We start from the raw sequence: 13346 nt of genomic DNA, 5'->3' as shown, positions 1-13346 counted from the left end.
AGAAAAACTATCAATTGGTGCAGGCAGTGCGAACGGAAAAAACCATACAAGAGTGATTTTAATAGTTCAACGATCATTTTGTAACTTTTTAAAGTTGAATGATTAGAACGTAAACTTACTAATAGTTTAGTGATCTCGGGTGTAGTTTATCTATTGTTTCTATTGACAAATATCCCTTTTTCATATTGTTTCTATTCACAATACTTAAATTTCGGTTTTGGTCTTTATACTACACTTAATTTTGAGATTTAATATCTATATATTAAATTTTGACATAGTTTGGTACCTCAACTTTTATAATGTCATTAGTTAGTCTAAATATTTTTTTATTAAAATATTGACGTAAAATTTTAAGAATTAACATTATAATTTTTTTTGTTAAATTTAAATTCATTACAATATTATTTTTTTATTACATGAATATTGAATTTTTTTTTTAATTTCAAAACGTAACACTAATAAATTTAACATAAAATTCTAATTGTATTTGAATTTTTTAACTCCAAAAAAAAGAAATAATTTAAATTCTTAAAAATAAAAATAAAAATAAAAATAAAAATAAAAAATATTAATTATTTCATAGTGGCCTACTATTTTAGAGTTGCTCACGCATGTAATCTCCAAACAACATGCCAATGCCATGTAAGCAAAAATAGTGACACATCAGATATGCTTATCTTTCACTCTCTTAATCAATCAATGGACCCAAAAAAAATAAAAAAAATTAAGTCTTTATTTTCCGAACTTTGAATTTCGAAAAGGAAATTCCAGATAATGAGTGAAGTTATTGTTTCTTCATTTCATGCTTTTAGAGCTGAAAATTTCAGCAATGGAAAAGGGCAAGTGAAGCTGAAGAAACCCGAATTCCAATGCCACGCAAATATCAAGTCCAAAGCACACAAATACTTGATCAGAAATGAGTTAGCAGCTACATATTCTGCAAGAATTTCCACTGATATCCCTCTTTATGAGATTCCTGGGGTAACCCCATTAACTCATTTCTTGCTTATATATGAAATGGGTATTGATTAATAAATGTTGTTGGTGAATGTGGGTGGGTGGGGTTGATTTCTTGAACAGGCTTTGTTTGATGAATATTTGGAGGATAAACCCAGAATTTTTAAGGCAATGTTTCCTGACCAAGATAGGAGCCAACAGCTTAATCAGGTTTTTCTTTCCTTTTCTTTTGGCTTTCTTCCTTAGTTATGGTTGTTGTATTGAGCTTATATTAGTCCATTTGGGTAAGTGTGGGTATATCATGATATATTATATTTATACATTTTTCATTTGCACACAGCTGCAACAATAATTCAGAAATGGTGTTATAGCTTTTAGCATATACTTGTTTATACAGACTCGAATTATATTACCCCATTCCCTTCCGAAAAAAGAAATCCAGAATTGGTTTTATTTTCACTAGAGTAAGAAGCCTGCAAAATGTATTATTGTAGCCAAAACTACAAATTTAGTAAAAGAATTAATAATCCAGAAAAAAAGGGATTATGTTATTGAATACAATATTTTGATGAACTGGTAGCTATTTTGCTAGGCTTTGACACAACAAAGATTGTTGTTTCCTTTTAAAATGGGCATTTTGTTGGTGCGTGTTGGGTTTCCACATGGTGGAATGAGCTATATTTCTTCCTCCCACTTGTCTTTTTTTCCTTGAAGAACCTATGTCCAACACATATTTGGAGATGACCCTCCAAGTGCCCTTTCTCTCTCTCTTTTAAGAGAAGTACTCTCTAAATACGTGAAAAAACTTATAAAGTTGAACATACGTTTGTGGAACACATACCTTATCCGACACTTATACCTGTTTTGTGGTCTTCGTTTCCATGGTAGCTGGAGTCTGAAGAACTAATATTATTTCCTAATGAGGAATGAAAGAGAAATGAAGAAATCGTAGTTAACTTGAGTCATTCAAGCAGCAATCTTTTGGTAGTAATTGGCTTATTGTTCAACAGTAAAATTCATATGTTCTTGTATGCTGTTTGAACTAGGCAAAGGCTTGAAAGTACTTGGCTGATTTAATATTGTCTGTCTTGTTCACATAGCTTTAGTTGACTGCGAAAAACTTGACTACACCGGCCTTTAACACATTGTCACTTGCCGAGGACTTAAAGAACTGCAACAATGTAATGGAAAGAAGTGCATTATTTCTAAGAAAATTTGACCATAAATGCTAGATAAGCTAAGCCTTGAGTTAATAGATTTTCTAGTTGTTCCATTTTCTTAGATGGCATGATCCGAAAGACATTATTCCTCGATACAAGCTTGGGGTTTTGGAGGTTCATAACTTGTGATGTGCCACGTGTATCTCATGCTAACATATAAGTACCAGTTATGAACCTCATGCTCACGTGTAGTTGTGGTTGTCAAACTTGTGCAGGACGAATGGAGAATTCAGATGTTGCCTCTGCAGTTATTGGTTCTAAATGTATGGCCGGTAGTGGACTTAAGGTTGAGATGCAAATCAGGAGGTAGAGATTACCCACCGGAAGTGCCTCACGATATCACAAAAGTTCTCGAGCTCGACATTGTAAACAAAGCTTTGCACATTGCACTGAAAGTTCTTTAATTTTTATGTGAATCATCCATTCCTCTTATACGATACAAAGCTCGTGTTTTGCAGACAAGATGGGAGCTTCAAGGGCTTGATAATGTTGTTGATCCATCTCATTTCACACTTATTGTGAAAGGAACATTATACCCTGATAGAAGAAGACATAGAAGCAGGCTTAAGGGTCATTTAGAGATGCACGTAAAATTCATCCTTCCTCCTGCACTCGCTCTGGTTCCCGAGAATATTCGTGAGGGTCTCGGAAAAGGGGTCAGAACATCAAAAAAAACCTTCATACCATAAGCAATTCTTTGAATTCAATATGTTGTGCATGATTTTAGTGACGAATCTCAGGAAGTCGTATTGTTGACAGGTAATGACAAAGCTGGTTGAGAGCATGAAGCAGAAAGTAGACGGTAGCTTGCTCGCGGATTATAGCAAATTCAAGAGGGAGAGATCCGGTAAACGCGTATAGGCCGGGTTTTCCACATCTTCAGCAAATTTGAAAGTAACAGAGTAAAAAAACTGTTGCATTGATATGCATTGCCATTTTAAGATGTGAGAAAAATAAGAACTTACAAAGTTAGAGAAAGTCTAACACCATTGTTGTTTGGGGATACTGATTTATTATTTATTTGGAATATCTGACTTGTAGGGATATTATTGATAATTGATAAATATAATTGAAAAGAATGAATAAAAAAAATGGAGATGCGGGGGATCGAACCCCGTGCCTCTCGCATGCAAAGCGAGCGCTCTACCATTTGAGCTACATCCCCATGTTAATTGTTTAGTCAAATTAAACTTTAAATGCCCCATTTGTTATTTTTTATTTTTTTAATATTTAACTCTCAATCTTCTAAAAAGAGTTAAATTTAACCGTTAACATTTAAAATTTTTTTCAAATTGTTCTTTTTTTTTAAATGTAAATTTTGACTTATGTTAAAATTTTAAATATGGCAACTTGCATACAATTCATGTGTACAAATATTATTATCTCAATATGAAGTACATGTGAATGATCATATAAATTATCACGCAACATCATTAAAAAAATAATTTTGTAGTCACTATTTCCGCTAAAAAATTGATTTGACTTTTTTGAAAGATAATAACTAAATTTATTGAAAATAAATATAAAAACCTAATTGACAAATATATATATATATGTTGAAAATTAAATTTACCATTATGCCTTCAATACAATATGATTATTAAGTGAGTCGATGTGGATGTGATTGTAACCGCGGGGAAATGTAGACATCAAATATAAAATTAAATCAAATGCTAAAACAATGGGAATAAATACATCTTTGTATTGGGGGGACAGAAAGAGCAATATTTTTGGCATGGTACAGGTCCAAGGACTAAATGTTTAAGCCTAATTTAGAAGTTAGTTTCACTCAATGCAATGGTCACCAGAAATCAGAACAAGAACATGATCCCTGCTTAAAACAATGAAACCGGTTCCGATCTCGGACTATGATTTCCCGATCGTATATCTTGGAAACAATCTTAATGGCAGCATGACAGTCACGGCATATGCGTATGTTCTTGAAAATATACAGAGGCTTACCAGGTTTTGTGCTTAGAAGTCTGAAACAGACTGCCAGCTTCTCGCTGTGCGAAAACAATGCCTGCTCCTTCTCCAACTCGACCCCAGCATCGTCCCCAGGAAACACTTGTGCAGACAGATTCGGAACATAACCCGCTGATTGTAACCTTTGAATCATATCTTCTAACATGATATAAATTTCCCGGGTTTTCGGGTGTGATTTATCACCTGCACTGAACTGATGAAGTTGGCCATCTACATGGATAGAACTCATTCCAGGAACCTTACTAATTCCTTTAGTTTTAAGAACTTTCCGAAGGGCATTAGCTTTGTCTGGCTTACCTGCCAATGCATACATATTTGAAAGCAGGGTATGATATTCTGTGTTACAAGGATTCATCAGAATGAGCTTTTGAAGAAGGCGTTCGGCTAATTGTAGCTTTCCATGTGAATTGCAGGAACCCAGAAGAGATCCCAAAACAACCTCATTTGGAGGTATTGGCATTTTGTTTATCAATGTCTCAGCTTCCTCCAAACGACCGGCCCTTCCAAGTAGATCCACCATACAAGCATAGTGATCGATCTTAGGTGTTATACCATACACAGATTGGAGACTATTAAAATAATATGATCCTTGATCTATCATACCAGAATGGCTGCAAGCAATTAGAATAGCGATAAAGGTTAAATCATCTGGCAAAACTTCCTTGATCATCCTTGGGAACATATTGATCACAAGTTGACCTCTTCCGTGCATAGCTAACCCGCTAAGAAGAGCATTCCATGACACCACATTCCTTCGAGGCATGCACTTGAAAACTTTGACTGCAGTATCTATCCTGCCACATTTGGCATACATATCCAACAAGGCAGTTTCCACCATGATGTCCATCTCCATCCCCATCATCTTCAAGCCATAAACATGAACCCATCTACCCATCGCCACATCTCCAGACAGTGCACAAGCTGACAATAAAGAACAAAGTGTTATATAATTCAATTTAATACCCAAATGAAACACTATCTGGCTCAAAAGCAAAAAGCCTTCCTTGCTAAATCCATTCCCTACATAACCAACAATCATTATTGTCCATGCAACTTCGTTGCAATGTGGCATATCATCGAACACCTCCCTTCCATTACTTACACCCTCCCACTTCAACACCCCATCCAAAACCACGGTCCATGATACAACATTCTTCTCCTTCATCTCACTGAAAACACTTCTCATCTCTTCCACCATCCCAGACTTGCCATACATATCCATCAGCGCATTACACACTTTCACCCTCCTTTCGAAACCCATCTTCACCACACGTCCATGACCCTGACTCCCCACCCCAACATCCCGCAACCATGCACACGCACTAAACAAGCAAACCATCGCCACATCATCAATTTCAGCACCTTTTTCAAGCATTTGAGCAAACAAAAGTAAAGAATCATGAGGCCTATTTTGGCGAGAAAAGGAAGACATGAGGGAAGTCCAGTCAGCAGCATCCTTGCTCGAGTGGGGAATTTCATCGAACAATTTCTGGGCAGATGATATATCACCACAAGATGCATAAAGGTGGAGGAGGGTGTTGAGAAGAAAGGAATTTTCAGTAGTAGAAAGGCCCGTAGTGAGGACCATGGCATGGAGTTTTTTGCCAGTGGTGAGAGCAGATCGTTGAGCACATATGCGAATGAAGGGACGCAGGTAGCGAGGGGAAAAGGAGGGGAAGGCTCGCAGGATTGGCCATTTCATCTGTCTTTATTTTGCTTAGCAACAATGAACACCGAAATGGTATATAATTATTCTTGGTTGATTGAGCTGCGAATCACAGAACTCGGTCCATTAATTTAAAAAAAAAAAATCTGAAACCCGATGTGACACATGGAAAAACATAAAAATATTATGGACCAAAAAAAATAATACGATCACAACCTAAAAACAGTGAATACTGAATCTATGTTAAGAAAACAGAATATTTCAAAGGTGAGGTGCGAGAGTACGTAAAACCATTTCTTGGAAGTCAGCACATAAAATTGAGGTGACGAAAAATTCAGTCATTAGAATTAACAAAGCATACATTTATATTGGCACTCAACATGGACAAGCTCGCAAGGACAAACAAAGACAAACCAAGCAGAACCAACAGGGCGAAGATACAAATAATTGACTATTTAGCAAGTTTGAAGTACAAAACAAGAGCGATCGCAATGATAAGGATGGCGATAATGGTGCCAATGATCCACTTGTTCCTGCTCATCCTCCTAGAAATAGCTGTCAAAATTTTCTTGCTCTTGCCGATGTTGTCATCTACTCCATGGAGCTGCAATAGAAAGGGAAACACAACTTCAAATAGATAGCTGAGGCTTAATATACAAAATTTTGAAGTCTATCTACCATATAAGCCCTTGACATAGCAAGTTCTTGGAATCTAAAGGTTTGCAATCAACCATTACATCATAAGATGAGACGATTTAAGGTCTAACTATTGTATAAGCCTTTGATATAGTGAACTTGAATGACATTACAACTGAAATACGAGAATGTAAAGCTAATGATAGAGAATTGGAGGGACCGTGTTATTGGCATGTAAGAGAGCCTGTCGCTGTGAATGCAAATCCTGAAGGATTGAAACCCCAAGCTCTTCTGTTTCTAACATGGTTCTCCTGCTGTCCTTAATTCTGTCACTGCTCTGATTCAACCGCTCTGTAGTCATCATTAATCTTGATCTTTGATCAGCTGATGCCTGTTGCATAGTCATCAATTATAAGTAAATCAAAAGCCTAATTAGAGAAGACCAGTGATAAAACCACAGCAAGTTAAACTGAGGGTAGGCGAACCAAAAGATACCGTGAGAGTATCAGCCATGCCGGACTCTAACAACTCGTCTCGAGCAGCCGCATTCAAATTACCAGATGCGATTCTTTTAACTTCACTTTTCAGATTGTTTAGATCTGATTTATATTCCCTTAACTTAGCAAGAAGTACAGCCTTAACATTTGGCTGCAAACTTCTTGCTTCGAGGTCCATCTTTCGAATCTGAAAAATGTAAATAGCAACATCAAGTTCAACACCCAAAATATAGGAAAAACTAAAAATGATTATTTGAAACAGACAATTAACCAGGTATCATACCAGAGCTTCTGCATCTTCCACTCCAGCTCTTACATCAGAAAGTTTTTGTTTCTTCTGCTCTGAACATAAGAAGAACAAATAAGAAATTTGAGCAAGAATTGGCTCATTATGGAGGTTGATACTCTAACAAATTGAGAAGTTTCTTATTGAACACCTCTGATGAATTAACAAACTAACGTACTGCATCATTCAACAAAAACAGATGTAAATTTATTCAGACTCATGTATCTGCATTGTTTGTCAACCAAAATCTTCAGTATCACCTTACAAATTCACCAATTCACAGAAAAGATGCAAAGGTGACCAGACACAATCTTTTTCATTAAAATGGAGTAAAAGATTAAAAGTTCTGTTCCCAAGTAGAGATGCATTTAATCTTTTTGTTTCCCTTGAATCGGGTACTCTTAGCCTAAGACCCCAAGTTACTCAGACTCAAGTGTAAGTGTCTAATATGGATATATATATCCAACATGAGTATGTTCAATTTTATCTAAATTTTTCCATATATCTAGAGGGCTGGGAAAATTATATCCTTATACCCATATCTAGATATGTGCCAGACAAGGGTACCTAAAGAAAAATGAAAGCCCGATCAAAATAGCTCTAAGCCATATAAGCTCTATGATAATTGTTTACAAGGCCAAACCTTTATCAATTGACAGCTGAATTTAATTCTACCTTTTCCATTTTCTTTCTGTGTATTCTTTTTAGATGCATTTATACTAAACTCTTTATCGAACTCTTGTGGATCATTATTCTTGGATAATTCAGAAATTCTAATGAAAAATGCAACTATTACATCCATTCAAAGTTTCTTAGTACAAAATCAAAGTCCTCTTAAAGCTAATGTCAAAGCACATCAATATGTTCACCAACTGCAACCTAATTCCAACAGCATAAATCCAACATTATAAATCAGGATAACATTCTAAATTCTCGGTTTATTGCCTAAAATTCAGACCGTTTAAACTCTTTGCTTAAATATATTCAACTTAAAGTTCCAAAATCAAGACCTTTCCCCTTATCTACATTAATGCCTCAAAAGAATTCTTACAAACTGAGAAAATCTTGATTAATTTTAATTATTAACTAATTAAACAATTAATATATATAAAACTCAAAGTAGAGAAAAAAGATCGGATCTTCTTTTCTTCATTCTCACATCTCCCAATTAAGCATTCTAAGTTTTCTTTTTAAAGAGAAAAAAATATCAAATACAATCTGTAATCAGAGCATAAATCTGAAAAAAGGAAAAAAAATCAGTAGAATCCTCACGCCAAATTAGAAAGAAGATAACGAATTATGCAACCACATATCCGCAATTAGGAGCAAAAAAATAAAGAAATTAACAAAAATAATTCAAAAAAGAGGTTTATCCGTATAAAGATTTGAATTGTAACCTCCAGTAAGAGCAACAGCAGCCGTACACTTCTTGGAAAGATTCGCAGATAGCTCGCAATACTGCCGTTCATATCCTTCGAAAACTTCACTCATCTTTTAAGTTATTTTCCAAAAAAAATTCCCCTTAAATTCTACTGAAAATTTGTAAAATAAAATTAAACATAAGCTAAAAGAATAATCGAAAATTTTAAGGAAAAAAAGAGAAGAAATTAGAGAGAGTATGAGAAAACCTGAAAGGAAGATGATCGATCGATCCTCAGTGGTGGCTTTTCCAAATTTCTCCTTTCATTTTAAATAAAAGACGACAAAACGACAGCGGTTTTGGTCTCTTACGGTTATCGTTTTACTTTTCCGTGTAGGGGGGGTAATGATAAAGACACGCAGATAGTGTGATTAGTTTTGGGAATTTCAAAGCCTGTGGCTGACACGTAGATAAAGCATGTGGTTATAATGGGGGCTCTGTTCAAGTTTCCTGAACTCTTAGTATGATTAGTGTCTGTAGTTTATGCCCGTCATTATGCCTGAAGAAATTATACGAAAATTGGGTAAAAATAACAAAGAGGCCCCTTTACTGGGATTGAATTGCATTTTCCCCTTTGACAAAAAAAAAAAAGAAAGAAAATTAACCTCTATAAAAGAGTAAAGTGTTTGTTGGGTTAAAAATTTTATCGATTTTTATTGTTAAAAATTAGATTTTGTACATCAGTATATGGTACATATAGTGTACCACGTGTTACTTTCTAGTTATTCTATTACTCACGACAATTTTTAACGATATAAATAGATCAATTTTTTAATAAAAATAACTAATTTACTCTTTAATTTAATATATAAAAATTAATTCACCTATTTTTTTTAAGTAAAATGAACTAAATACAATCATACTTTAATACTACATAATATGTAGGTATACTTAAAATACACCTCAGAATGTAATTAAATTAAGACATTTCATTTGCTAATTAAACAAACTCATAAATTTGGGGATAGTATAGAGAGGTGAGGTGTAATTTTCATTATTGTAGATCTCTTTAGATTTTATATTTTTAATTTTAAAATAATAATATAGAAAACTTGAAATGGTATAAAAAAGTAAAAATATATAAGTTGAGTTGAAATTAGATAATAATTTGCCCGTATTCATTCCGACTGTCTTAATAAATATATTTTTATATTTAAAATTAATAATAGTAATATAAAAAATGATTTTATTTGAATTTGGCTTATAAAGGTGGAACATAAACTTCACTCACTGGTATCTAAGCAATTTTTTCTGTTGCTTTTACAGAATTTCCCTCTTGTATCATCAAATATACACCAACATTATTTCATTTTAAATTTAGGGCAATGCCTATAATACCCTCTTCAAATTTTACTAATTCACCTACTATTACTTCATCAAGACCATAAAGATGAGCAATACCGACGGAACCAGTATTTACAATATTTACTTCCTCAATACTATTCTACAAACATAAAAAAAAAAAAGTCCGCAAAACCCAAAGTCCAAACCAAGTCCTAAGAAGGAAAAATGAATAAAAAGCTAGAAAAGCAAAGGACATGGGAGGTATGTCCACTAGAATTGTAGTTACTCTACTCCCAAAATTTCAGAAACCCGTTTTGAGCCTTAGTCATGCAAGCAAGCCTAAAACCCAAAAGACGTTGCTCAATGCATCTTCCACATTTTGATAATTCAGACCAAACCCAAATATGAACATGACATCATCGTCTTGTCGGCAATGGCAATTTAATAATAATCATTATTAAATTAAGATAAAAATCAATCAATTCTCTGTTTCCCCTCAAAACGCAGCCGTTTTTATTCAATTCCTAAATCCCTGCCATGGATGTCGCTGTCTAATCTTATGATCCTATATTCAAGCTCTCCTGTATTTATCTATTTAAACAGCTTACCCTCAGTGCAGACTTCTCACCATTTTGCTCATTTTCAGCAGCAACTTTTTCCTTTCGACAGTTAAGTGAAAAGATGCCGTACTACTCGAGGGGTGGCGAAGATGACGTTGACGAGTTCGACGAATTTGATCCGACGCCTTACGGTGGTGGATACAATCTTGACCTAACTTACGGTCGTCCTTTGGAACCCTCCGATGAGACTTGCTACCCTTCCGCTACACCCTCCGATGGCGACTTTGATTATGCACGTCCCGATTTCTCTTCCGGTTACGCGCACTTAGCTTATGCCGACGAAGCTCTTGAAACTGAATACAGTAGCTATCTTAAACCCAAGCCCCGACCTGGACGATTCGAACCTGCACCTGCTTTTGGTGCTGGATCTGGTGACTATGGAAGGAAACCTGAATATGAGCAATTCGAATCTGGTCATGGACGCAAGCCGGATTTCGGACGACCCGGATCCGAATTTGAATCTGATTATGGCCGAAGACCTGAATTCGAGCAGCCTCCTGAGGAGTTTGGATCTGGGCATGGCCGGAGGCCGGCATATGAGCATTCACATCAACCGGATTTCGGATCCGGCCGGAGATCAGAATTTGAGCAGCCTCCGCCGCCTGAGTTTGGATCTGGGTATCGACGGAGACCCGAATTTGAGCAGCCTCCGCCTCCTGAATTTGAATCTGGGTATGGCCGGAGACCCGAATATGGCGAACAAGAGTCCGAGTACAGATCTGAGTATAGTAGGAAACCAGAGCACGGTGAATATGGATCCGAATATGGGAGGAGACCCAGCTATGGTGAACCCGAATCTGAATACGGATCTGGGTATGGCCGAAAGGCAGAGTATGAAGGAGGCGGATCCGAATATGGAACCGGATACGGACAGAGGACTGAGGGCGAGTATGGATCGGGTTATGGAGGTAGAACAGAGACTGAATACGGGTCCGGGTATGAGAGGAAACCAAGTTATGGTAGATCCGAGGAAGAGGAAGAAGGATATAGGAAGCCAAGTTATGGTAGATCCGAGGAGGAGGAAGAAGGATATAGGAAGCCAAGTTATGGTAGATCCGAGGAAGAAGGATATGGCCGCAAGAAACATGTGAGTAGCCTTAATTCGATTTAATTTAATGGAGAAAAACCCAAGTTGATTTAGTGTTTCTTTGATGACTTTGCTAATTGTATGATGTTAGATTTCCTTGTTCTTGCTATTCTAGACTCTATATTCTTTGCTTGTTGAGATTTATGCCCCTTAACTATAAAGCTGAGATAGATCAGGGTGATCGATCCTGCTGTAATGGTTTAGTATTATGTAGGATGTGGTTGAAAATGTCTGATTTGTTTGATTATTATCAACCATTGAATTAGAGTTGAAATTGAGTAGAATATTTTTCTTGTCTGTTGATTTAGCATGTACCAGTAACATGAAAATCCATTAGTGGTTGTTTGTGATATAGCCGTAGTTTCGTGGTACAAAAACTTGATAGAAGCTGCTTTGAGTCTACCAACTATTCCATTCCAGTCTGTAGTATTAGCAGAACTAGCTGCTATGTTCGTCATTTGGAAAGTCTCTATCCATTAGTATCCTTGATGCAATGTAGCACTTCCATTCTTGTAGCTTGGTGTTGGTGTTTGTGTTGGTTGAATTTCTTCTGTTGTTCTGTATCATATTTATGAATCTATCCCAGCCAACCTGCACCTGCGTATTGGCAGCTGAGAATCTGCACGAGGCAAAGACCAAATAGCTGCTTCGTCAATTGCATTAGTTTTCTCTGATTCATCTGTTGCATTATATTCTTCTGATGCCTTGATAGATTCAATTCTTTTCTATCATCTTTATCATCTCGGTGATTTGGAAGCAATCTAAGTTTAGAAGATTTATACTATCGTATAATGGAAATTTGGATTTGTGTGGTGAATTATGTTATCATAGTCCGTTCATGTTTACGATTGCTTGCTTTTTCTAAAATCTCATTTGTTAACATTGCAGGGCGATGACGACAGTGATGATGATGATGAAGAGAAGCGTCACCACCACCGCTATAAGCACCACCACCATAAGCGCCACGATGACTATGACGACTAGTCAGACTGGCCATTCCCTCTACAAATGGAAATCTGCAGTAATAGCTATTAAATAAATGATCGAGGCATGCCACCTTTGATCGTTTCTTCTACCATTTCCGTGTGCTTTTTGTGTGTGTGTCAGTGTTTGATCGTCAATAAAATGCCCGAACATTAGGGTTAGCGCAATTGCGCTTGTTGATTATCAATCTGATGATGATAATATACTGCCATGATCTACTTGCATGTTAACTACTTAATGCTTATGATATAATAAAATGCTTACGCATGTGATGTTCTTGCTTATAACGATTTACGATAGGATATAATGCTCAGAAGTTTTTATTTACAAAGTATTCTGGCCATTTATCACACTGAAACCCTGCAAGAAGATCCATTTATTTACAATAGGGTAACGTATAGGATTAAATTCATATTATGAATGGTGTAATAATATTTAATGGGGTAATATATTTTAAGGGTAAATTACAAATATAGTTAATTTTGGTCATTGATGCTTAATTTATTATGATTTGATTGTTATCATTATCGATTTATAACATTTTAATCACTGAAACATTACCATAACCCAATGTTAAATGTGTTACGGAAAGTCTAATATGATACAAGTAATGCTAACGGGGCTTTCACATCATTTCTATTTAACACAAAAATTATATATATTAATGTAATAGGTTTCTTTTTTATGCATATGGGCCAAACCC

The 13346-nt window shown here is 35.7% G+C and overlaps 4 protein-coding genes and 1 non-coding gene across 6 annotated transcripts; 2 read left to right on the top strand and 3 right to left on the bottom strand.

Moving 5' to 3' along the window:
* The first annotated feature begins 701 nt into the window (after nucleotides 1-701).
* On the top strand, nucleotides 702-3213 carry LOC107955501 (uncharacterized). Its single transcript, XM_016891290.2, has 5 exons — nucleotides 702-981; nucleotides 1081-1167; nucleotides 2393-2542; nucleotides 2636-2833; nucleotides 2937-3213. Exons 1-5 carry the CDS (start codon nucleotides 775-777, stop codon nucleotides 3036-3038), a joined length of 744 nt encoding a protein of 247 aa, XP_016746779.1. The 5' UTR covers nucleotides 702-774; the 3' UTR covers nucleotides 3039-3213.
* Nucleotides 3214-3269: 56 nt separating this feature from the next.
* Nucleotides 3270-3342, bottom strand: TRNAA-UGC (transfer RNA alanine (anticodon UGC)). The gene has a single exon. It is a non-coding gene; the product is annotated as a tRNA-Ala (tRNA).
* A 491-nt stretch (nucleotides 3343-3833) lies between these two features.
* On the bottom strand, nucleotides 3834-6069 carry LOC107955503 (pentatricopeptide repeat-containing protein At5g15340, mitochondrial). Its single transcript, XM_016891292.2, has one exon. The coding sequence runs from the start codon at nucleotides 5863-5865 to the stop codon at nucleotides 3979-3981; it is 1887 nt and encodes a 628-aa protein (XP_016746781.2). The 5' UTR covers nucleotides 5866-6069; the 3' UTR covers nucleotides 3834-3978.
* An 83-nt stretch (nucleotides 6070-6152) lies between these two features.
* On the bottom strand, nucleotides 6153-9107 carry LOC107955504 (vesicle transport v-SNARE 13). Of its 2 annotated transcripts, none has more exons than XM_016891294.2 (6): nucleotides 8877-9107; nucleotides 8646-8780; nucleotides 7246-7304; nucleotides 6961-7149; nucleotides 6686-6856; nucleotides 6153-6433 (listed from the first exon to the last, which is right to left on the bottom strand). In XM_016891294.2, exons 2-6 carry the CDS (start codon nucleotides 8737-8739, stop codon nucleotides 6281-6283), a joined length of 666 nt encoding a protein of 221 aa, XP_016746783.1. In that variant the 5' UTR covers nucleotides 8740-8780; nucleotides 8877-9107; the 3' UTR covers nucleotides 6153-6280. The 2 variants fall into 2 exon arrangements, with proteins under 2 accessions (XP_016746783.1, XP_016746782.1); XM_016891293.2 differs by having other exon boundaries at nucleotides 8646-8777; nucleotides 8877-8981.
* An 879-nt stretch (nucleotides 9108-9986) lies between these two features.
* LOC107955505 (uncharacterized protein At5g39570) lies at nucleotides 9987-12910 on the top strand. The gene is made up of 2 exons (XM_016891295.2): nucleotides 9987-11659; nucleotides 12548-12910. Exons 1-2 carry the CDS (start codon nucleotides 10634-10636, stop codon nucleotides 12641-12643), a joined length of 1122 nt encoding a protein of 373 aa, XP_016746784.1. The 5' UTR covers nucleotides 9987-10633; the 3' UTR covers nucleotides 12644-12910.
* Nucleotides 12911-13346: the final 436 nt, after the last annotated feature.

The sequence above is a fragment of the Gossypium hirsutum genome, chromosome A07, assembly GCF_007990345.1.
Source record: "Gossypium hirsutum isolate 1008001.06 chromosome A07, Gossypium_hirsutum_v2.1, whole genome shotgun sequence".
In the NCBI taxonomy this organism is placed as follows: Eukaryota; Viridiplantae; Streptophyta; class Magnoliopsida; order Malvales; family Malvaceae; genus Gossypium; species Gossypium hirsutum.
Note: the sequence above shows the minus strand (reverse complement) of the source record. Positions and strands in the feature narration are given on the sequence as shown.